Genomic DNA, 24216 nt, shown 5'->3' with positions numbered 1-24216 from the left:
CTAGTAGTAGTCAGGATATCAGTCTTAGCTCCAGCCTAGCAGGGATTCCATTTGATCTGGCTAATGAAGAACTTGAGCCAGAGGAAGTGGAGTAGAGAATAGAGGAGATGAGTGGTCAGGAATCAGATTCCTCAGGGAGCAGTGTACGAATGATTAGTGCACAATTTTCCCCTGAGCCTCCACCTTCTCCGCTACTATCATTATCACCACCTACAGCAAAACCTGCCAAAAAATTAGCGGTCCCACTAGCATTTCTATGGTCAGAACTCCTGTTTGCACTGGCACAGTTACCAGTGCCACCACCACCAGTACTGTAACTGTGCCAATAAGAAGAACAACCACTGTTAGTAGCAGTGTAGAGAGTCTAGAGACGGAGAGTGGGTCATCTCCCAGTGTTCGCAGAACTAGTCCTCATCCACCCAGAGCAGTAGAAGCAGCAACCAAAAGTGCACTGTCCAAAAGCACACTTCCAAAAATATTCTGCATACAATAAGGAAAATGTTTTGCCTTTGGATGGCAATGTTGAAGTTGGGTTTGTGGTAACTGACGGAGGTGCAAACATGGTGAAAGCGCTGCGAGATGGTCATATTGTTGGTGTGCGCTGTGCACATCATCCATTTTATAGTCAAGGCAGCAATATCAGAAGGAGGAAGTAATTTAGCAGCAGTAGTTCTGTCATGCTGCAGAAAGATCGCTGGGCACTTCCACCATAGGGAAGAGCAAGAGAGGGCTGGTCTTCCTTTACACTACGACATGATGTGAGTATGCAGTGGAACTCCACTTTAGATATGCTGGAGAGGATTTTGGAGCAGCAGAGGGCAATCCATAATCTTGCCTCAGAGCACAATATTGGGATTACATCTCAATTGAATAGGATGCACTTCATTAGTTGATGCCAGATGAGCCCTCTGCCAGCGACCAATAGAGTTGCACACTTGGACCTTTAAATCATGGCGCCAAAGCTGCTGCTGCTGCTGCAATGTGTTTGTTAACCTCGTATTAACCCCTGCTAGAAAACCGGGAGAACACAAATAACGTACACAAATATTTGCTCGAAACAAACTCAGAAACGGGTGAATATTCATAGAATGCAATAGTGCAGCAGGAAATACTAGCAGAATGCTTGGTTGTATAGGGAGAAGTATTGGCAGTAGAAAGAGGGAAGTGCTCACGACTTGGTACAGAGCACTGCTGAGACCTCAATTGTGTACAGTCTTGGAGACTGTATCTCCAGAACAATATAGATAGGTTAGAGAATGTGGCGAAGACCCGTACCGATATTTAGTGTAGTACAAACAGAACTCAGTTCCAGACAGCACAGATATTATACACAAAACATAATGGGATTAGGAGTATAATCCCATCAATTACCCGGCGCCTCCATACAGTTCTATGGCCAGCAATGCCCACCCAACAACGAGTCCCTATTTCCTGGTGATCCCGAGGGAGCGACGTCAATTCCGGGATACCAGTAGAGAGCTCAGGGTCCGAGTGTTATGCAAGCCTAGGCACCACAGGATGATGGACCCACTAAGCAAGAGCGGTGGCGTACAAGCAGATGGACAGCACGTAATCCGAAGCAATAGGACAAATCAGGACCTGAGGCAGAGGCACGAGAACTAAACAAGCCGAGGTCGGGGCGGGCAGCGTAGGGTCAGAATCAGGAAACAAAGCAAAGGTCGGGGTAGGCAGCGTAGGAGCAAAGTCAAGAACAATAGCCGAGGTCTGGTAAACGGAAAATCAAGCAGCGTAGGTACAGGAACCACTAACGAAGAACACACACACCCAGAGTACAATAATGACTCATTGCACGAGCACTAGATAACAGGGCAATGGACAAGGACAAGAGCCGGAGGCCGAAGGGACACGGCATAGCGGTTGGTGACATAGGGCTTTAGGAGGGACACATGTTGGGGATCCGCATAGAAGGAGGCAGTGCCAGGGACACAGCGACCTAATTGACCCGTTTGAGAATGCGGAAGGGACCAAGGAATCGGGGACCCAGGGACCTACAGGGTTGAAGAAGCGCAATGTGTCTTGAGGATAACCAAACCAGGTCACCGACCCTGTATCGAGGCGACGGAGCACAACCTTTATCGAACCTGGGCCTTGGCCAGTTGGGCACCGAGAGCCCTCCAATGGGCACGCATGTCTGAAACCCTTTCCTCAACCACCGGAATACCAACACTACTGGAAGTGGAGGGAGGCGGTAAGACCACAGGGTGGTAACCCAAAGCAGCATAGAAGGGCGAGCAGCGCAAGGAGTCGTGCAAGGTGTTGTTGTATGTCAATTCAGCTAAGGGCAATAGGGTGGACCCGTTGTCTTGTCGCTCGTTGACATACATGCAGAGATATTGTTTCAGGGTTTGGTTGGTGCGCTCTGTTTGACAGTTGGACTGTGGATGATATGCGGACGACATATGTATGTGCGGATTCCTAGCTTGTGGCAAAGAGTCCTCCAGTTCCGGGATATAAACTGAGGACCTCTATCCGACACTAAGTGGAGGGGTAGGTCGTGCACTCGTACCACCTCTCTGATAAACACGTCCGCCAACTGGGATGCCGTTGGAAGCTTGGGCAGAGCAATGAAGTGCGCCTGTTTAGAGAAGCTGTCAACCACAACGAGAATAGTGGTGTGCCTATGAGACACAGGGAGATCGACAACGAAGTCCAAGCGGGTTTTGGGACTGGAAGAGGCAGAAGCAAGCCATGAGGATGGGTGTGAGTGGATTTGTGTCGGGAACATTGAGGACAGGCGGCTACGTAGGCTTTGACGTCACTTGATAAGGATGGCCACCAGAACGTTTTCCGTATAAGACAGTCTGTTTTGCGAGAACCGGGGTGACCTGCCAACCGAGTATTGTGACCCCAGTGGAGGACAGGGGAACGGAAACGTTATGACACATATAGGCGTCCAGGAGGTGGACGTTGAGAGGCAGTGATGTGTGCCTGCTGCATGCGGATTTTGCACATCAGGGTGGAGCATAATGTAGAAACGACGTGTGTTTGTGGGATGACGAGAGAGGGCATCCACTTTGATGTTTTTCGAACCGGGTTGATAGGTAATGAGATAGTTGAAGCGGGTGAAGAACAATGCCCATCATGACCACGACAGGTAGTTTGGTTCCCTCGAGGAGATGGCGCCATTCCTCGAAGGCGAGTTTGATTGAGACAGAACTGCGCCTGCTCCATTCTCCGGCGCATCCACCTCAAGCACGTACTGCAACACAGGGTCTGGTCGCTGTAGGATAGGAGCTGAAACAAAGGCTTGTTTTAGTCTCTTGAACGCTTTGATAGCTTCCGCTGATCAGATCTGAGGATTAGCCCCCTTTTTCGTAAAGGCTATTGGGAGCTGCAATGGAGGCGTAATCACGGATAAAGCGCCGGAAATAGTTTGCGAATCCAAGGAATCTTTGCACGGCCTTCACTATGCGTGGTACAGGCCAGTCGGTGATCGCCTTTAACTTGTTGGGGTCCATCGCAAGGCCGTCAGCGGATATGATATACCCGAGAAACGGCAGGCTTTGTTTCTGGAACTCACACTTTTCGGCTTTAGCAAACAAGTCTCTGCAAGACAGAACGGAGATGTTCGCGATGGGTCTAGAGGTCTGGTGAAAACACAAGGATGTGAACATGTGAACATCCATTTTCACAAGGATGTGAAAACACAAGGCTTGGAATACAGCAGGCGCGTTGCAGAGGCCAAAGGGCATCACCCTATATTCATAATGACCAAACCTTGTGTTGAACGTCGTTTTCCATTCGTCATTTTCTTTGATACGAATTAAGTTATAAGCGCCTCTCAGATCTAGCTTGGTAAACACTGTGGCCCCTTTTAACCGGTCGTAGATCAACGGGAGAGGGTATCTATTCTTCACGGTAATACGATTGAGGCCTCTGTAATCGATACAAGGTCAAAGCGATCCCTCTTTCTTAGACACAAAGAAAAACCTGGCCCCCACAGGTGATGAGGAGGGCCGGATGAAGCCCTTCTCCAGACTCCCCTTGATGTACACTTCAAGGGCTTTGTTTTCTGGCTCAGACAGGGGATACGTGCGGCCTCGTGGTGGTGTGGTACCCGGTAATAAGTCTATGGCGCAATCATAGGGCCTGTGTGGAGGCAGACGTTCCACTTGTTTTTTGGAGGACACGTCTAAGAACTCCCAGTAGTGTTTAGGCACCAGGAGCCTGGGGTCGGTTGGTGTAATCTCCAGAACGAGATTCACTCGTTTACAGGGTATCAAACATGAGCGGTGACAAGTGGTACTCCATGCTAGTATCTCGCGCTTGTCCCAATCGATTCGTGGGTTGTGTAACTGCAGCCAGGTGTAACCCAGTATCAAGGGAGCGTGAAGTGATGCCTCAATGAACATCGGGAGGGGTTTAGTCTCTTGGGTGACCACTTCCGGACCCAATAAGTTGCCGTCAACAGTAGTCACAACAGAAGGAGTCCCTTTGGGATGGAGTGGCAAGCCGTGTTGTAGGGCCCAGCGTTTGTCAAGAAACACACCAGATGCTCCAGAGTCTATGAAAGCTTGGGTGACCACAGCGATGGCAACAGCGCCAACAACAAAACATGCTCTGCCTGTGCTACCTCCGCGGGTGACACAGAGGCACCACACAGGCAGAAGCGGTAATGGTTGAGCCCCGCGAGCGTGTTGCAGTGGTGTGGTGAAAACCACCCGATCGCCGCAGACATACCACGGGGGCTCGATCAGAGCCATCACTGGGAGGTGGCGTGCCCCTTCGCCGGCATGCCCCTCCGTGTACGTGCCGAGCACACAAAAGTGCACGGAGAGGACACGCGAGCGGCACCTCGAGGGAGCCGCCCACCAGAGACGGGACGTCGCGGGAGCCCGGCTGAACAGGTAAGCGCGACAAAAAAGCGTCGTGATCCAACTTCTGGGACAATGAGCCCCAGCGTCGGAAACTTTCCCTGGATTAGTCAATGCGGTGGACGGGCCTGAGTTCCATAGCCATGGCTGGATAAATCTCAGTCCTAAAAATTAGTAATAAAACCAGGGTTCCTCAATGAGCTCCCTCTCAGGCGCACTGATCATTTCCGGGCTTGTAGAGCCCCCATAGCCGACTAGTTCAAAATTATTTCTTCACCATGTTTACTGATAAACAGCACAGGGGCACAGTCATGCTAGAATAGAACTCCTCAAACTGTTCCCACAAAGCTGGATGCATAGCATTGTCCAAATTGTCTTACTATGCTGAAGGGAACATATCAAGTCATTTTAAACAGTGCTATGCTTCCAACCTTATGGGAACAGTTTGAGGAAGGCCACTGTAAGTGATAAAAATGTATCTGTTTTTTTAAACAATGCCTGTATTAGAAGTAACTGCTAAATTTACTTTTCATGCCAAAAGCGTGGCTGTCCACCAGGAGGCCTGGTTCACACTGGATGAAGGAAGAAGGCACAGGGAGACGATAGGGAGACTTCTTTTGGGATAGTGCGCCCCCAGTAGATCTGCGCTGTAGGCCAGTGCCTACCTAGCCTATAGGTAGCACCAGCCGTGGCGGGGCCCCTAGAACACGAGGCCTCCGTACAACTTGGAGAAGAAAAGGAATCACAAGTAGACAAGCGTCATACTAGAGGACTGCATTGGGAGGCGGGTCCTGCGGGTCCCGCGGGACCCACCAAAAAACTTGCGGGCGCAGGCGGTCTTGCTGGGGATGCGGCCGGGAGCAGGCGGTCAGGGACTGTACCTGCGGGTCCCGGTAATCCTGCGCAGTTCCGCAAGGCTGCCTTCTCGCTGCTCCCTCACAGCGTCACTTCTCTTGCTCCGCCCCGGAACAAAATGGAGTCATGTGATGTGACGTCACTTCCCATGACTCCGCCTTGTTCCTGGGCAGAGCAAGAGAAGAGACGCTGTGAAGGAGCAACTGGAGGGCAGCCTTGTGGGACTGCGCGAGAACCTGCAGTTCAGGTAAGGAGGTGGGCTTGATAGGCCACAAATGTGGCGGGAGCGAGCGGGATTGGCCACAAATGTTGCAGGAGTGGGCGGGATTAAAAAAGCAGTCCTGCGCAGGGCTCTACGTCATACAATAATCCTTTTACGCACACACTTTATATTCCCCAGGGAGCATCACTGTCCATAAACCTACTTCAACAGCAGGAAAAAAAAGACTGGAGCTCTCCTGGGTTTGGCAAGATTGCAACATTTAACAGCACATCAATTTCATCAGTTATTATTTGGGCTTAATAAAGCCAGCATCCTCACTCGTTTTAACCCCTTAAGGACAAAGCCCGTACATGTACGGGCTCAAAATGCATTGTTTTCAATGGGTTTTGGGACCGCCCATTGTCCTTAAGGGGTTAATGTTGAGAGGTACTTAACAGTCCTGCCAAACCGGGAAAGCTCCAGTCATATTTTTTCGCTGCACCTGGGCAGCACCGATTAAAACCTTAATTCATCCCCTAGGTGTTGAGAGTTTATTGACCCAATATGTTGTGCGCTATAATAACTTTGTCTACTTTTAGGCGTCGCCTTTTTTTGGTTCACTGGTTGATGATTTATTATTTATATAACATTGGACTGGGTAACCATAGTGATTATAAATTATATACCGTATTTGCCCGATTATAAGACAAGGTTTTTTCCAGAGCAAATGCCCCTCGTCTTATAATCGGGGTCGTCTTATAATCAGACCTCAAATAGGTCAGACTATGAGACTAAGATCCAGATCCCCCGCAGCGATGCAGGGGACCTGGATCTTCCTCCTGTGTTATGCCCCCCCAATTTACCGGTGCTTCTGAGTCCCGGGTGCTTAGTCCGGGTAGCGTGTGGAGCTCTACGCGATTCACGTAGACAACTTCCGCTCAAGCGCGTAGAGCTCTACATGCTGCCCGGACTAAGCACCGGGGACTCAGAAGCACCGGTAAGTTTGGAGGAGGGAGGGGGAGGGAGTGTTAAATGGGGGGGCATAAGGCATTTCTGGAGGCAGAGTGCTCTGTGAAATGCCTTTTAACCCCCTTAATGCCACTCTGCCTCCAGAAATGCCTATTAACCCTCTATGCGCCACTCTGCCTCCTGAAAGGCCTTATACTCCCATATATGCCACTCTGCCCCATAATATGCCTTTTAACCCCCTAAATGCCAGAGTGGCATATAGGAGTATAAGGCAATTCTGGAGGCAGAGTGGAACATAGGGGGGTCAAAAGGCATATCATGGGGCACAGTGGCATATAGAGGGTTAAAGGCGTATCAAGGGGCACAGTGGCATTTAGGGGTATAAGGCATTTCTGGGGCAGAGTGGCAAGCCTGGGGGCAGATGTGCATAACTGGGGGGGCAGGTTGAAAAAAAGGAAATAAAAACAAAAACAAAATATTTTTCTCAATCATAGCTTTTATTAACAAACTATTTTTCACATAGTTTACATGAATTAACATTTACTGGTAAAACTTTTTTCCTATAGGGTTGTCTTATATTCAGGCTTTTTCTTTTTTTCATAAATTAATATTCAGATTTTGGGGGATCGTATAATCGAGCAAATACGGTATTTTGTGTATTTTTTTATGATATAATTTATTAAACATTTTTACTAGTAAAATATGATGCCAATATTTAATAAGCTGTGAAATGTGCAGCCAACTAGGAAGGGGTTTAATTTTATGCAGAGAAACATAATTTCAGCAAAAGATAGGATATATAAATTGCAATTACAAACATCATTAAAACATGTATGTTTCATGAAATTACAAATATCTTTTAACATTTATGTAACACAAAGACTGTGTTTCGTGCTTTGTTAAATAATGTCTAGGTTTTTGGATCAACAAAGCCAGTTGTTAAAGCCCAGGCACAATTCAAATAGTTGATTTTACTTTTTTTTTTTAGCTTTAATGGGCAGTGTAAGCTCACCTGAAATCCAGCCGGCAATAAATTCAACAGCAGGCATTGCTACACCTCTAGAAAGGTGTATTACCTTACGAAAAGAGAAACATTTTAGCTGTCATGTATAGAACTTTGAACTTTGACTTACATGTTTTATGTGTAACTAGTTTAACTAGTAGGTTTGAAGGTAGGCTTGTGAAATCTTATCACTGGCAATAGCAAATAAAGCAAAAGGATAAAATATTACATATTAATAGCATGTTTCAGCTAAATAAAAATAAAATGGCATGGACCTGTTATATTATGTAAAATGTATACAACAGCTTGTAACTTATTTCACACCTAGAAATGCTTGTAATCAATTGACTTATTTGCAATTAGCAAAATAGTTTGCAGTGCCATGCATGATCACCAACAAAGATGCATATTAAAGTACTTTGTAAGCACATTCATTTTTATTTTTTACCTGCAGAAAAAGCCTTTAGGAAAAGCTGCTCTGCAATGTACCGCAATGTATGTGGTTCGTACGCATTGCAAATTTTGGCTGCCTGAAGTAGTCGATAAGTGGCAGGAAAACACTCCCTTTAATTGCAATGATCTCATTCGACCCCCTTGAACTCTCACATGAGCCCAATCTGGAGATGGCTGGTGGCGAGTATAGCGCATGTGTATGATAACAAACAGGAGATGTTTTTTGAACTAAATTTCTGGGGATTGGTGAAATAGTGCAAGTGTATAGGGGTATTCTGATGTATCCTTCCATAAATTTGCAAAAAACAGTAATTTAAAGAGAACGCTAAGCTACCATATGGATTAAATTGTCTACGATGGCTAGAGTTTCCTTTTAAAAAACAAAACAAAACATTGGGCTCAAATTTAACCAGTCTAAATGTTAATTGGACCAGAGAGAAAGATGCATGGTTAGCGATTTAATCACTTAAAGGTTTTCAGTTGTAGTATGTATACTATGACTGTTAAAAATACTACAAAGAACGCTAATGGAAATTTCAATGATTCAAGATAGATACGTTTAGTGAGATTAATTAGATGGTTGAAACATGTTGAGAAACTTGAAGACAGGTGTTTGTTGAGTCTAAGCTTAGTTACCTCACCATTAAAATGTAAAATAAGCACCCAGCATATGTACAAAGTCCAGAGGAAGGGTTATTTTTTTACATATATATATTTATTGTGCCAGAAATGCACAGAATTGTGAACATACCTTTTTTGACGAACTGGAAAAACAGGGAGCTTGATCTGGCTGACAGTTTATCAGGCAGGAGCCGGGCAAGGTGTTGAGAAGGAGGGGCAAAAAAAGATTTACTTCAAGCAGCAGCATGTTAGGACATAGCATGAGATAAAGATGAGATTTTGCATTGCAGAGCCACCAGCTGCAGTGGGCACACAAATCCAGCAGTATGCTATGGGACTGATTTACACCAATTATTGAAATGTATCCATCAGAGTAAAGAATTTGATAGGACAATAGAAACAGCAGTAGCAGTAGGGCAAAGATGGGAAAGACTCATCCAGCCATATAGTATGCCACTGAATTTCCCCCCAAATTGGACCATTTTTCTGAATTGATCCCTCGAACCAAGGGAAGGACAAGCAGCAGTAGGGTAATAGGCAGGCATTGGCAAAGAGACACATCCAGCCACATGGCATGTGGGATAGAATTTTTTTAAATTGATCCCTCAGACAGGGCCGGCCTTTGGGGTGTGCGACCTGTGCGACCGCACAGGGCGCCACACTCCAGGGGGCGCCGCCGCCGGGTCCTCCCCCGCCGCCGCGGGGTCCTCCGCCGCTGCCGCCGCCACCGCCGCCACCGCCGCCACGGGGTCCTCCGCCGCCGCCGCGGGTTCCTCCTCCGCTGCCGCCGCCCCCTCTGCACCTAAATGAAAACATTGTTGCTTTTTTTTGTTGTTGGTTTTTTTTTACTTTATTTAACAACCTCCATGTTAAATAAAGTTTTTTTAACTTTATTTAACATGGAGGATGCTAAATAAAGTTAAAAAAACCAACAACAAAAAAAACCAACAATGTTTTCATTTATGTCCCGGGCAGGGGTGCCGAGCGGTTGCTCGTGAAGTTCTCAGCAACCGCTCGACGCCCCTTACTCTCCGTGACTCCGTTGCGGTGCCGGCGCTCAACATGAAATGCCGGCAGGACTCCTCAAGGTAAGTTAGGATAAGGAGAAGTAGGGAGAGCGGGGGGATAGTTTGAAGGAAGAGGCAGAGGGGGGTAGTTTGAAGGGGCAGAGGGGGGTAGTTTGAAGGGGCAGAGGGGGGGTAGTTTGAAGGGGCAGAGAGGGGAGTAGTTTGAAGGGGCAGAGAGGGGAGTAGTTTGAAGGGGCAGAGAGGGGAGTAGTTTGAAGGGGCAGAGAGGGGAGTAGTTTGAAGGGGCAGAGAGGGGAGTAGTTTGAAGGGGCAGAGGGGAGTAGTTTGAAGGGGCATAGGGGGATAGTTTGAAGGGGCAGGGGGGTAGTTTGAAGGGGCAGGGGGGGGTAGTTTGAAGGGGCAGAGGGGGGGTAGTTTGAAGGGGCAGAGGGGGGGGTAGTGAGGGGGGCGCCAGAGGAGTAGTTCGCACAGGGCGCCGGAACACCTAAGGCCGGCTCTGCCCTCAGAGTATAGACAAACCCAGCTACATGGTATAGACTAGGCTTGTGCACGGCAAGCAAACCACAGGGGAGGTGGTAGCGGGGAATGAGTGCCTCCTCAAGAAGGCTGAGGCCTCACCACACCTTTTGCTCCGCTAGCTGCTGCTGGTGGCGGCTGTTTTCCTCAAAGCCTTCCGTTTCCCCCTGAAGGAAAGCTGCATTGTGGTGTGTACGTAGGTGTCCTTTCACCTTACTCCTGTTCACTACCTTATTACACAATGTGCAACTTTAACTGCATCCATCCTATACAGTCTCAAAATGTTCCCACTTTACTATGACGTTGTCCACCAGATGGCGTAGCAGTAGTACTGTCTTTGCTCTGAAAAATACCCTTCGTTTTATAATTCAGACCTCAAATAGAGGTCTGACTACAAGACTAAGATCCAGATCCCCCGCAGCGCTGCAAGGGACCTGGATCCTCCTCTCTGGCAACCTCCAGTGCTGCCGGCACTTCTGTCTGGGCTTCTATGACGGAGGGCCGGCGTGAAATTATCTTACCCATCACCATAGAAGCCCCGGAAAAAGCAGCAGCGGAGGTTGTCTATGCGCATCACACAGACGTTCACCGGCAGCCGGTGAACATCTGCAAGATGCGCTTTGACAACCTCCACTGTTACCCGACAGAACGGTCTAAAATTCCTCCTGAAAGTTTTGTAGGTCTGATCTGCAGCTACCTGAAACGTTTGATTAAGAAAGTTTGCTCAGTTATTAAATCCAAGGCTTCACTTACTTTTTCCAACAGCACTATGAATGTTTACCGAATGTATTCAATAACGACATGAAAGATAATACTTTTTTTTGTGTTATTATTTTAAGCACATTGTGTATGTCTATACTTAGATGTAGATCAAATCACATTTTATGAACCATTAATGTAGAAAAATAGGACTTTTTTTGCTACTGTGTGTTATCTTTACAGCCAATACAAGAAAACTGTACCTTATTGAAGAAACTGAATGACTGTGATCCCTAGCCTGTGTCTGCTATAAGATACCGATTCCCCCACCCTGTGCTGTACTTTAGAATACAAACTGCCTCTAGCCTGTGCCTATGAAATAGAGCACCAATCGCTCCAAAAGTGCTGGAAAAGTGCTTTATCGTCATCAACCAAGATTGCGGGTGCAACCTCGCCTTTACCCACCACCTGGAAGTGACATTGTGGAAACATGCCTACAGTATGAAGGACAGCATTCCCCTATGCTGCCATACTTGGATTGCCATTGGAGGGGGCCTGGCTTCTTCCTTCATACACTTAAAAGAAAAAAGTGTCAAAGAGAACCTGTATACCCACAGGATAGTGTATCAAATAAGTGAAATTGGGGACAGATTAAATAAGATTAAATTAAATACTTTCCCTGTATATTTTGCTTACAGCTGCCACCCGAAATCAACACTCTCCAAATGTTGTAAGAAACAAATATACGGCCACCAGGGGGCGCTCGTGTAAGACAAAAAATAGGGAAAAAACTGAAAAAAATATAGTGTAGAATGTTACTATAATCATACTAAAAAAATCAATGTTTAGTGCACTCACAAAGTGTTTTGTGCGTTTCTCAAGTTCTTTTTCTTGCCGTGTCTAAAAATGCAATGAAAAAGTACAAATAGTGTAGTAAATCATATATTGTGTATAAATGTTATAAACAGGGCCGGCCCGACAATGGAGCCGAGTGGGGCAACTGCTCAAGTCCTTTTTTTTTTTATTAAAGCGGAAGAGAGAGAGGGACGCCGAGTGGTTTTCGCTTACCAAGTTGTCAATACCCGATCGGCGCGCCTCTCTCTCTCCTCTGCGGCGAGTCTCCCTGTTCGGTCTCGGTGCCAGCTTGTAATGCATTACAAGCCAGCACCGAGACCGAACAGGGAGACTCGCCGCAGGATTGCTGAAAGGTAAGTACAAGGGGGGGGTAGATAATAGGGAGGGGGAGTAAGGGTAGATAATAGGGAGGAAGGGTAGATAATGGCGGGTGGCAGGGACGGAGGGAGAGGAAGGGTAGATAATGGGGGGGACGGCATTTTAAACTTCGCCCCAGGCGCCATTTTGTCTTGGACCGGCCCTGGTTATAAATGGTTAAACTCACAGGATCCCATGCACATTCAAAATGAGCAACCGAGCATGCGGGAGGGGTGCAACACTCAAGCGTTTCCAGGTGATGTCTGCGTGCTCCAGGACTTCAATCCATGCAAAAAAGCGATTATGTAAAATGTAGGAGGAATATATCCTCTAAAACAAATACTCTAATACTGTGTTAGTAGAGCATACATTTATTAGAAATCTAATTTTCAATAAGATAAATAAAATAAAATACTAGCGGTTTAAAAGTTATTTCGTCCCCTTCTTTTAAATCGCTAGTATTTTATTTTATTTATCTTATTGAAAAGCAGTTTGTCTCTGTTTCACTGTGGAGGGTGACCCCCTCTGCCTGTCCTCAGTGTGTTTCCCCCCCCCCCCCTTTTTTTTCTCTGGCTGTCTGCTGGAGTTATGAGTCCTCTGGTGGGAATTTTAGCAGGTTTAAGTTACACAAAAAATAATTTTGAACAATACGTTTTTACACAGCCTGTCTCAGCTGTAGATTTATTTAAGCTGCTTTGGTAGTTTTCTATCCTAGATCACTTTCACATGTCTGACACCTCCCTACCTATGCCCGCTGCCCTCCAGGCATGGCTGAAGTCTGCACTACTGGAGTCTCTCCCTGCGGCCCTGGTCCGCTTGGCCCTTGCCCAGACGGCTCCATCCCGCGTAGGGTCACCCTGGCTTGAGTCTTCGCACTCTGAAGAGTCACATCATGCCTGCGGAAATGGGAAATGTCAGTGGACGGAGGCAGATGTTTCAGCTAAGGGCAAGGGGCCTTTGGCATGCCCATCTACATCCAGGGCAAAATGCTTCTGGCTATGACGGCCTCTAGAGAGGGCAGTTCTGAGGTGCTGAGTTCGATCCTACATGAACAGGTCCGGAAAAGATCCTCAGACGGGCTTGGAGCAGGATCTGTGCTCTGCACAGGACAAAGTGCTGGACCTGATGAGGCAATGGCAGAAGCTACCCAGACCGATCCCTACCGGGTCATTGTCAAATTGTCAGAACCGGCACGTAAATATCTTCACATCCTTGAACAAGGCTCAGACCTCAATGTGCAACACCAAAAGGTAAAAGATAAACACCAGGTAGTGAATCAAAAATTAAAGTGAAGAATGAGTTAAAAATACTTCCCACAATACTGCAGCGGCCCAAACAACACTCCTCTCAGTGTTCAACAGACAATAACACGAATATAGGGGTGCATGTACATGTGGGGAAAAAATAAAGAATAATAGTGCAATAATGTCAGATAAAAAATATATAGTGTGAATGTGTAGTGTGTGCACTCACAAAGATACAGATGGTATACAGGCTATTCGGAATAAAATGTTCTTTATTTCTTCTATTTCTAAAAATCAATATAAAAGAGAAAAGGCCAATGGTGCAGTATTTTCCTGTGATATTGTAGGAAAGTTAGAATGCACTGACAAGATAGTAGATTTTGCCAGGCACTTCAACTCAAAAAGTCCGGAGATAAAAGTAGAAAATCCAAAAATGAACTGCTAAAATAAGTAGTCCTCAGGTAAGTCTCAACGCGTTTCGCCTCTCGGCTTCCTCAGGAGAAAATAAGTTCAGCTTTTTATCCGCAATGAAGGTTTTGGCGAGGGCCACTATTAACATGGCCCGTTCGGCCATTTCCGCTGCTCATGTCCCTGTTTCTGGTGTGAGTATCAGGAAGGATCCGACCATCTGCCGCCTAATGCGGGCATTTGGATCTCTAGGCATTCTTCAAGGCATTAATTTTTCTGGGATGTCTCCTTCATTCTTTGTTTCGTGGAGTCATGGCCGGATAATGACTCCTTGTCTCTTTGTCAGCTTTCAGCAAAGCTGGCTCTCTTGCTTTAGCTCGACGGCATGGTGGTTTCTATTTCTCATAGAACTATATCTTCTTTGGTGTCTTACCCCTACATTCCTGAGCGCTCATCTTCGCCGGGTCCTTTGTTTGTTACCCATGTTTTTGTTTAATTTTCTGCTGGTTTCGCTCCCTGCTTTGGCTAGATGGATCAAATGGATCCTTTGTTTGGCCAGTGTAGATGGGTCTTTTGGGGCCCATCTGATTCAAGGCGATGCGGCCTCAGCGTCCTCAGAGGCCCTTGACTTGGGCGGTTCCCTCTCTGATCTTCTTTCCACTGTGGATTAGTCCAGGGAATCAACCTTTTGCACGTTTTATTACCGTTCTCAGGCCCATGTTGCTTCTGTCCTGTTGGGGTAGCTTTAAAATTGCAAATATGAAGCCTCCTGTTTTGCCATAAAATTGGGGATTACTCTAGCCATTGGTGCAGAGATAATCTAAATTTTATAGCATGACAGGAGGCTAATATTTTGCATATCTTCCTTTACTTAGACCTCACAGCACCAAAGGAGAAAAAACAATGTAAACAATTAACAACCAATCAGAGACAGCCTTTGCATATATATAAGTCCCATTCAGCAAGACTGCCTCCTCTTCCTTTGCTGCTCCTCACGCAAGTCAGTCACATTTCTCATATTTGTCTAGTGGGTGATTTGATTTTTTTTCGTGCTCTTTTGACTACTGAGATATTTGCTACACACTTTTTTTCATGCCACTAGTATTTTATTATTAAAATTATTATTATTTATATATACATCTGTTGCCTAAGCATGTGTTTTTCGTTTAGAGCTTTCTCCCTCCCCTATAGCATTTTTTCCCCTTAGTTTACATTCATAGTTTATTCCTCTGTCTTCCCTGCTTCTGTCCAGGGCTCTCACCTCTGTCACTGTGTTCTTTAACAGACATTTTTCTCCATCTCCGGTCGCCATCTTGGATCTCAAAGCCATCTTAAATCTCACAATTTTTCGGCGGCCATCTTGGATGTCCTTAGTTTTTTTACAGGTTTTAAATTTAGTTTTCCTGTTTTTTGTTTTAGCGCTTGGGGTTGGGAGAGCAGTAGCTTTCCCATCAAATTGGTATTTGCTGCCTAGCTTGTTCCTTTGCTCATTTTTGGGACTTGTGGCGGCCATCTTGATGGGGACATGGTGCCTTTTATAAAAATAAGTTTTCTTTCCCGCGTTTACTCTGGTGTTTTAGAGTTTGTGGTAGCTACACATAGTCTCAATTTCAGGTGAGCCTCGAGATTAATATGTGCCATTACTTCCTTAAATCCTTCTCCTCTGTGAGTGAGCCTCATAATTTTAACCTCTCCTTTCAGATTAGGGAATTTATATAATTAACCCTATATTTATTCTTGCCCCTATATTACATTTGAACAATCCATTATGGCTGATACAGCTTCTGGCTCTAATGCTCCTTGATTCCAGCCTTGCTCTTTGCTTTAGCTCTGTTTCCTTTATAAGGTGTGCCCCACCCGTGTGTTCTGTTTGTCTCAGTCAGCAGTCTAAAGGTATGTATTTCTGATATGTGTTTGGCTTTCCGTTTGGTTTGTTTAGTACCTCTGTAAGCAGGGTTTAGCGTTAGGACCCACCATAAATTGGAATACTTTGGTGGTGGGCTAAGCATACTATGGCCCGTTATATATGTGTTACAGCAGGACCTAGATAACACAGAGGATGCACCCACTATGCAGAGACGTATTCACAGCACGGAGAGTTTAGGCAGTAAGTCCAAGGCAAACAAACAGTACAGGGTCAGAGGCAGATAAACGTAGTCATAAGGTTCTGAGGTTGGAGCAGGCAGCACGGGATTGAAATTAAGAAACAAAGCCAAGGTTTGGTACACGATGTAGGCAAACAAATAGAAGAAATCCGAGACGAGCACCCAGAGCAACACACAGTGACTCTTTGAATGGCCACTGAATGCTAGTGGAATCAAGTTTAAATTAAGTACAAAGGCGGGAAAACTGTCTAGTGGCCAATGAGAGGAGACGTGACATCATCGCGACTGACTCGATAAACAAATGTAGTGTCTGTGTGAGGCAGCTGCAGTACGGGCAGAGCATCGTGAACCTGTCGCAGCACCTCGCTTATGACTCTGCGAGTGCTGCTGTCACGCCACGGCAGCTCGCAGAGAACCGTTGGTGCGAACCGCCGTGATGACGCGTACATCCCTCTGTGTACGTGCAGTACGCACGTCACCCGTGTGTGTCATCGCGAGCGAACCATCCACCAGCAGTCGACCGACGTGGGACCGCGGCGGACACAGTAGGTACAACACAGAGCCTAACTATGTTAGTATGAGACCCGGAGGATTCCCCACACCCTCTGGTGGTCGATCATCGTCTTTCTCTAGTGGCGTGGTCGATTTCAGGGGCTCCTGGAATCTGCCATGCCTATCAGACTCGGCTAGAGACCTACTCCACGAATCCTGGGCTCCAGGTATTAGACGCACATACTCCACCACTTGGAACAAGTGGAGTAGCTGGTGTATTGCTCAACACGGTGATCACTTTACAGCCCCTTTGATGGACGTTATCAATGTGACCCGCTCTGCCATCTCGGCTGCTCACGTTCCCATATCGGGTCTTCCGATCGGTAGGGACCCCTTGATTTGCCATCTTTTGGGAGTGATGTGTCTTTCTAGAGCCCCTGCCCCTCGGTATTCCCATTTCATGGGACGTCTCCCTGGTGTTAAACTTGTTCAAGTCCTGGACGGGTTATTCAGAACTTTCAATGCGGCACTTATTCGCTAAACTTGTTTTGGATGCTTTCTCAATAAAGCCTTACGTCAATTGTTGAACTGCTCCAAATTATTTGAATATAAATGTATGTGCACGGAGAGAGAAATAAGACACACGACAGACACTGGGTCAGGTCCAAAATCACTCTGCTTTATTATGTTTATGTTATAGGTTATATAGTGCCCGGAAAGAGGGGCGTCAGATTACGTAAATCACATTAATTGGTTAATTCTGAAAGTATGCGGAAACAGGCAGAAAGTTGTGTGAGTTTATACGTGGTGGGGGCTGAGAGCAAGCTATCGTTATATACAAATTATATGGATTCGTTTGGGAGCCAGGTGCATAGCAGATCATTTTAGCATCATCTAGGTCAACCGTATAATTGAGGAAGTTGATATATGTCAAACTGAAAGCAATGCTACTTGTGTCTCCCGCATCCCTGCTTGAGGTGTGACCCTTTATATTGGTCGAAGCCAGCATATATTCATCTGGGCTGATATATTCTGATTCCATAACAAACTTACGACTCTACTGTGTTTGGGTTCGTTTCGCAGAGTTTCCGATGTCCAGGCGCTGGATTTTAATTAGTTGACTTTTTCCCCAGATGGGGTTTGTTTTCAAATTTCACGTTGTACTAAGTCGCTTTCGGCTTCTGTCTCATATCCGTTATTTCTTCGGAACCTCTTCTATGTGTTGTTTGTTGTCTTCAGGCTTATTTTAATAGAACTGCTGTTCCACCTGTTTTTCAGTCACTCCAACAATAATTTCTTATGCAAATCCGTATCGCCCGGTCTCTTTGCCTACCTTAGCTCGGTGAATAACTTTGGTTCTCTCTCTTGCAGGGGTGGACCCTCTGTTTGGTGCTCATTCAGTAAGAGCCGCACAGGCTAATTGGTGCAGGGAATCTACCTTTCAACGTTTCTATTGTCACCTAGTTGCGGCGGATTCTTTTTTCTCAGCGTTAAAAATGCTAATTATGAGCCTCCTGTCACGCTATTGGGGATTATTCTAGCTCTGTGACCGAATATTTTTCACACCCACTCGTGACCCGGAATGTTTTATCTTGGAACTTCTTCTCAAGTGTTTGTATAATTTGCACCAGATACTGTTATGGGTTTCTCTCTGTTTCTGCTTAATACGTTTTCTGCTGTGGTAGGTCCGGAAAGCCTGGAATTCCAGTTGTGGATTGTCAGGCTTGGACAGAAGTTTCCTCTATGGTTTTCGTTTTATGATTTCCTCATTCCAGCTTTCAAGTCTCATCTTTTCCATGTTCGGTTACATACCAAAGGAAGAGGAGGCAATGTTGCTGAATGGGACTTATATATGCTAAGGTTGTCTCTGATTGGTTGTTGTTTGTTTACATAGTTTTTTTATCCTTTGGTGCTGTGAGGTCTAAGTAAAGGAAGATATGCAAAATATTCCCCTCCTGTCTTTAATAAAATTCTGATTATTCGGTCACAGAGCTAGAATAATCCCCAATTTTATTAAAGACAGGAGGCGAATATTTCCCTCCCTGGGTTCTGTACTCCCTCCCACTGTTTCTGTGTTTGGTTTGGCTGTTTGTATTCTGCTGTTTATGTATTTGTGCATTGATGGTTATGTGTTCAGTTATGCTTTGAGGCTGTTTTTTCTGCAGTTTACTTTCACAATTACTTTCACTTTCACAGTTTATCCCTTTTCATATAGTCTGAGTTTCCCTGGATGTCCGCTGAAATCAGAAGGAGTTTTGTCCTCTGGTTCCTGGACTGTTGCTGTTCCGGTTCTTGGTTGAAGTTTTGTGCCACCTGTTCGGCACATCAAAGAAGAGGAAGTTGAGTGTTCTGTGGGCCTTCTTATAGACTCTGCATATTTGAATGGTTGTTTGTTTTTCTGTTATTAACCATTTCTTTGCTGCTGGAGGTTTTAGTAAATAAGATGATGCAAATATTTGCCTCCTGTCTTTAATAAAATTTAGATTATCTCTACAACAATGGCAAGAGTAACCCCCAATGTTGCTGAGTGTCTCAAATATAGGGACTGTCCTGACAAAATCTGGACAGCTGGCAGACATGCCCCCCCCCATGATACTCAGGTAAGTTTAGTCTTCAACCAGTATAGTGTGTTCACTAAGTTTAATTTATAAACCCATTTTCTACTGTTTCTATACATATTATTGTCACCTTTAGGGCTCCAGAACACAGATATACTCACCAGTCATCATGGTAGTATGGGGTTGAGGGGTCTTAATATGACCCAGGGTCTCCCTATGGAGAAACTCACCGTCTTGCACCCCAAGAGCCTGTCTCGGATGCCTGTTACTAAGACCAGCTCTATACTCAGCTAAACAATGTCAGCAGAGAGCCTTTGTAGTTTTAGTCAAAGAACAGCTGAAGTACAGCATGTTACCCCTTTTTTATTCAATGATTCCACACGGACAGGGCAAAAAAAGATTCAGCAACTATGCTGACAAGATTTTTTTTTACTCCAGTCCATTAATTTACATAATGTTTTTAGCTTCGATGACAATACTTAACAATTGCAAGGGACGGCTATGAGGACGCATTTTGCACCTCATATGCCAACATGCATATGGTATATTGGGAGGAGGATTTTTTCTTTGGCGAGAGCAATCCATATAGGTTTAATGTCATGTATTTTGCATGTTACATTCCTTGCTGTTTGTGTGGAGTGGTGATGTAATCTTAATATCAGGATATGTTGAACGTGCAAACAACCTTCCTTACATCCAAGAATGGAAGGGTAGTGAACATTTAACAACATTCCATAAAAAGGTAGCTGGTAATACCACTTTGCACTCTAGAAGCGGCCACCGTTGTAGCATGATACTGGGCATCCCAATCACCCTGTTCCAATTATTAAAAAACCCCCCCAGAAATTAGCTACCCCCAAACCCCTTAACACAGAACTATTGGAGCAAGCGTATTTCAGTTGTCAGACTTGGAATTTTGACAAATCACTCTACCCATGTTTCAATTTCACCACCACAAAAAAAAACATTTTTGAAAACACAACTAGAAAAAAAAAATGGTGTTTCATACCAATTTTGGGAATTGTTACCTCAAGTACAATTTTTATCATGAGGTGCTGTAATATTAGGACAATTTTGTACTGTTTTTTCCTAAATTATAGACAGACATGCCCTTTACCTTTAAATTTTAGCACCAGCAGCTCCTGCACATTCAACTTGTTTGAGGTGTTTGTCTTTTTTGGAAACCCCTTCCTATTTTGTATTCTATTGTGTTCTACAGACCACCGCATCAAAACAATACAAATTTTTTTATGAAGACACTTGTATAATAATTGTCAGTAGACAAGGGCTATCCATTATAGGAATAAACCAGATCCCATACCATTTATTTTGTTGATCCTCTCAAATTCAGAGCTAGGCTGCTGTCCCTAGCCCCGGAAATGTAAAAGACAGGTGTATATGGTGGTGCTTTTGCATAAATTATATTGTCATTCCAAACCTAAAACATAGAATTTGATGGCAGATAAGAACCATTCGGCCCATCTAGTCTGCCCATTTTACCTGATGGGTGAGTAGGCCGCAGGTAGTAACAGAGGGCTTCTGACAGAGCACACTTGAGGCAGAGGTCTCTTCAGAGGGCAGTGTTGCTGACAGCCCCTCCTCCCCTTGCTGCTTTCTCTAATCCTGCTGCAAACATCACCATGGAGGATGGGATTGGGGGGGTGCCTCTCACTGGTGCCTTTGTTGCAGCCCTCAGAAATCATTCCTCCTCTACATTCTCCTGTGATGCTGCCCTTTCATCCGTTGCTGTGTCTTCCTTCAGTCCAGTAACAGCTTTCACTTCTGCCTTGATGCATATTCCTTCTGCACAAGCTGGTGAGTATTTGCCCTGGGAATGGGGTTTGGGCGCTGGCACACCCAATGGGTGGTTGTGGTACAATCCAGGGTCAGTATATGGTTAATTTTATAGCGAGCATTAGGGGTCTTTTTGATCAGTGGGAATGGAATGCTGGGGGAAAGTGTGCTAGCTCACCAACTGTTGATTCTTTACCAGTTTCTTCTGTCCTGAAAGCTTTGGGGAGCAGAGGTAGTTACAGTACCTGATCTGCTGCAGACTGTATCACAAGCAACCCATGGGCCAGCATACATGTGCTGGTCGGGGCTGCTTGGCCTTCACTTAAAGTAGGAATTTAAGGAAAATATCTGGAAGGGGAATATTTTCATTGCTTCCACTGAAAGACTTGCCTTCACCAGTATAGGAAGGGAAGGAGTCTAATAAATAAAAGGAGAATTTCTGCTATTGCAGCATCCCGAAAACGTTCAGGAATTTATCGTAATTCAAGCATTCTCTGTTATAGCCAGCCTAAAAGTCCTGCTTGGCTGTCTTTTGTTTTTTGTCTGCCAGAGGTTAGCGGTCTGCCTGTCCATAGGTTGGGACCAAATGGACATTGGGCTATGGCTTGCGACCATGATTTGCCCAGCCTCACACCAAGGGGGGTTCTCCTTTTCTCAGGAGGGCATTGCAGCTTCATCGGCTGGGATGCTGTTGGAAGTACAACATCAGCCACTGATACAAGTAGGAGTGCTCCGGGTGTGGAGACTCCCACCCCTTTCCCCGATGTTTTAAATGCAGCCTGGGGAAAAAGAGATGTGGGCCAGAAGGGCAAGGATGCCAGCGGATGCAATTCCTTTTTATGATTGCGAACTCCATTCAAGACCACCTTATTGTGGTAAGGGGAAAAATGGGTAACAAGTCGTCCTGTACCCCGTCATTTCCTAATTTGTGTATATCTCCACTGGGTGTAGAGCCCAGGACCCGGGAAAGTTCTGTATCTTCCATCATTTATCATATTCCACTGGTGGTTCAGTCAATGATAATAATGCAAAGGAACTGTATGCTTCTTTTTATTCAGTGGTCTGCATTTTGCGTTTGCCAGTGCACCCGGATTTTGAATGTTTTAGTACCTTCTTGCCCTCTACCAACTTAATCATGCACTATATGGATGACTTCCTGTGTGTGTGTGTGGGTGCTGCGGACTTGAATGTTCGATGGCACCTCCAGCTCATTTGGGGTTCCCCCTAGCCTCAGATAAAACCGAAAGCTCCAAGATTTGTTTAAGTTTCTTGGGGATCAAAATGTATTTGGTCTCGAGGGAATGTCACCACCTTGCAGGTGAATTTGTATAAGGTCCAGCTACAGTGACTACAGTTGCTACTTTATGCCCATGGGCAGGGTTTTCAGCAGGGGCCTGGTGGTTAAGAAGTCCAGACTCATTAGGCTGCACCATTTTGTCCTACTAACCAACCCCCTACGAGAGGATTTAGAGGTCTGGGACCATTTCCTTAAGAATTATAATGGGTGCTCCATTTGGCAGGTTCCAGAGGTAGCTAACTTGGCTCCATTTGTTTACTGATGCAGCTGGATCAGTGGGTTTTGGGGCATTTTTGGATACAAATTGGTAGGCTACAAAAATGTGGCCTTCCTGAAACCATTACCAGTCATGCTGGTGGTGGAATTATTGGGTAGCACTCTTAGGGATCATAGAGTGCTTTACCACTGTGACAACCTGGGGTGGTCTGGACCAATAAACGTTCACGTCCTCTTTACCACATGTGATCAGGCTTCTACGGTGCCTGGTCCTAGGTTGTTTGTATATGAACATTTTATGTAGGGCAGTCCATATACCGGGGTCCACAATGTGTTTTGGGCAGCCACACCAGAGCATGGATTCATGCATCACTTTCGAAGTCCACATGGGAGCAGTATGGTAACACAAATGCCTCGCATTTGAGCGGTCTCCATCCAGATAGGGATCATTTTCAAGGTCTTCTGGGACTGATAAGGTTTGGGGGTAGCATCTGGTTGCTCACCCACAACCGTGTTTGCTAAGTCATCTGGGTTGAGTTTTTGGTTCAAGTTGTGCCACCTTGAGGATCTTACAAAGGAATTTTTGGTTAACTAGGTTATAAAAGGTGGACGGGTTCTCAGTCGGTGAATACACGTAAGCAAGGGCTGTTTCAGGCGTTGCCCAGTATTTACACATCGCATTTAAATTTGATAAAGTATGACGATTACAGGGGCCTACCTGGCACCTGGAGCGGATCCTATATGTGGCACCCCACACACACACACTTTAAAACTGCATAGCTTCTATCATTATATACTGACGCAGACATTGGCGGTGTTACAGCATAGCTGTTGTCATTCTATACTGAGGCACGCACTGACAGTGGTACAGCATAACACCTATCACTATATACTGAGGCACACATTGATGGTGGTACAGCATAACACCTATCATTATATTCTGAGGCACAGATTGACGGTGGTACAGCATAACTGTTATCATTATATACTGAGGCACACATTGCCGGTGGTACAACATAACTGGTATCATTATATACTGAGGCACACTTTTTTTATATAGTGAGACGCACTTTTATTAAAAGTAAGTAACGGCAAAAAAATCCCCAATGACAATATATATATAAAAATGATTAACAGCAATTACAATCCTATCATGCCCAGGCATACCCAGATTCCAGCATGTACTGGCTGATCTAACATGATATGTTATGATATGACAGACCTCCCGCTGCCTTGATTGTCCTTAAGCTGGATAGAGGGAGACCCTTGATCTCCCCAACCGAGCCTGCTCCTCTAGCGGCTTACATTACTGTCCGTCTCTGGAGGGGTGCTGGCGTGGTGGCACCCCCCTAATGAGTGACACCCAGGGCAGACCAACCCCCTGCTAGGTACGCTACTGAGCGATTACTAGTGAATTTCCCAAATGTTTGCTTGATGTGGTCTGAAGTGATCTCCAGTAATTACACATCGTTGTCCGATTCAGTTAAAGAGGCACACATCTACATTTGTGCTAGAGATTGGGGGGCTAAGTTCTGCCATACGGTTTTTCAAAATAACGCAGCAATTTATTTTAGAAGTGACAGCATCCACTGGGCTTGTAACTTAACATTACAGGATGCATTGGAGCAGACCATGGCTTTTCTGGTGGGGTGCTCTTACTGATTTTAGTGGTAAAAAAGCACAGCCTATGCTAGGGGTGTCCTTGCCAA

At 45.5% G+C, this 24216-nt stretch overlaps 1 protein-coding gene across 1 annotated transcript in view; it reads right to left on the bottom strand.

Annotated features, from left to right (window-relative positions):
• Positions 1–7981, bottom strand: part of SLC25A45 (solute carrier family 25 member 45) — a 53373-nt gene extending 45392 nt beyond the window's left edge. Inside the window, exon 1 of the mRNA XM_053449040.1 lies at positions 7874–7981. Coding sequence (XP_053305015.1) covers positions 7874–7910 — 37 coding nt within the window. The 5' untranslated portion in view covers positions 7911–7981. The remainder of the gene's footprint in view (positions 1–7873) is intronic.
• Positions 7982–24216: the final 16235 nt, after the last annotated feature.

Source organism: Spea bombifrons, chromosome 10, assembly GCF_027358695.1.
Source record: "Spea bombifrons isolate aSpeBom1 chromosome 10, aSpeBom1.2.pri, whole genome shotgun sequence".
NCBI lineage: Eukaryota > Metazoa > Chordata > Amphibia > Anura > Pelobatidae > Spea > Spea bombifrons.
This window is presented reverse-complemented; position numbering and strand designations above follow the sequence as displayed.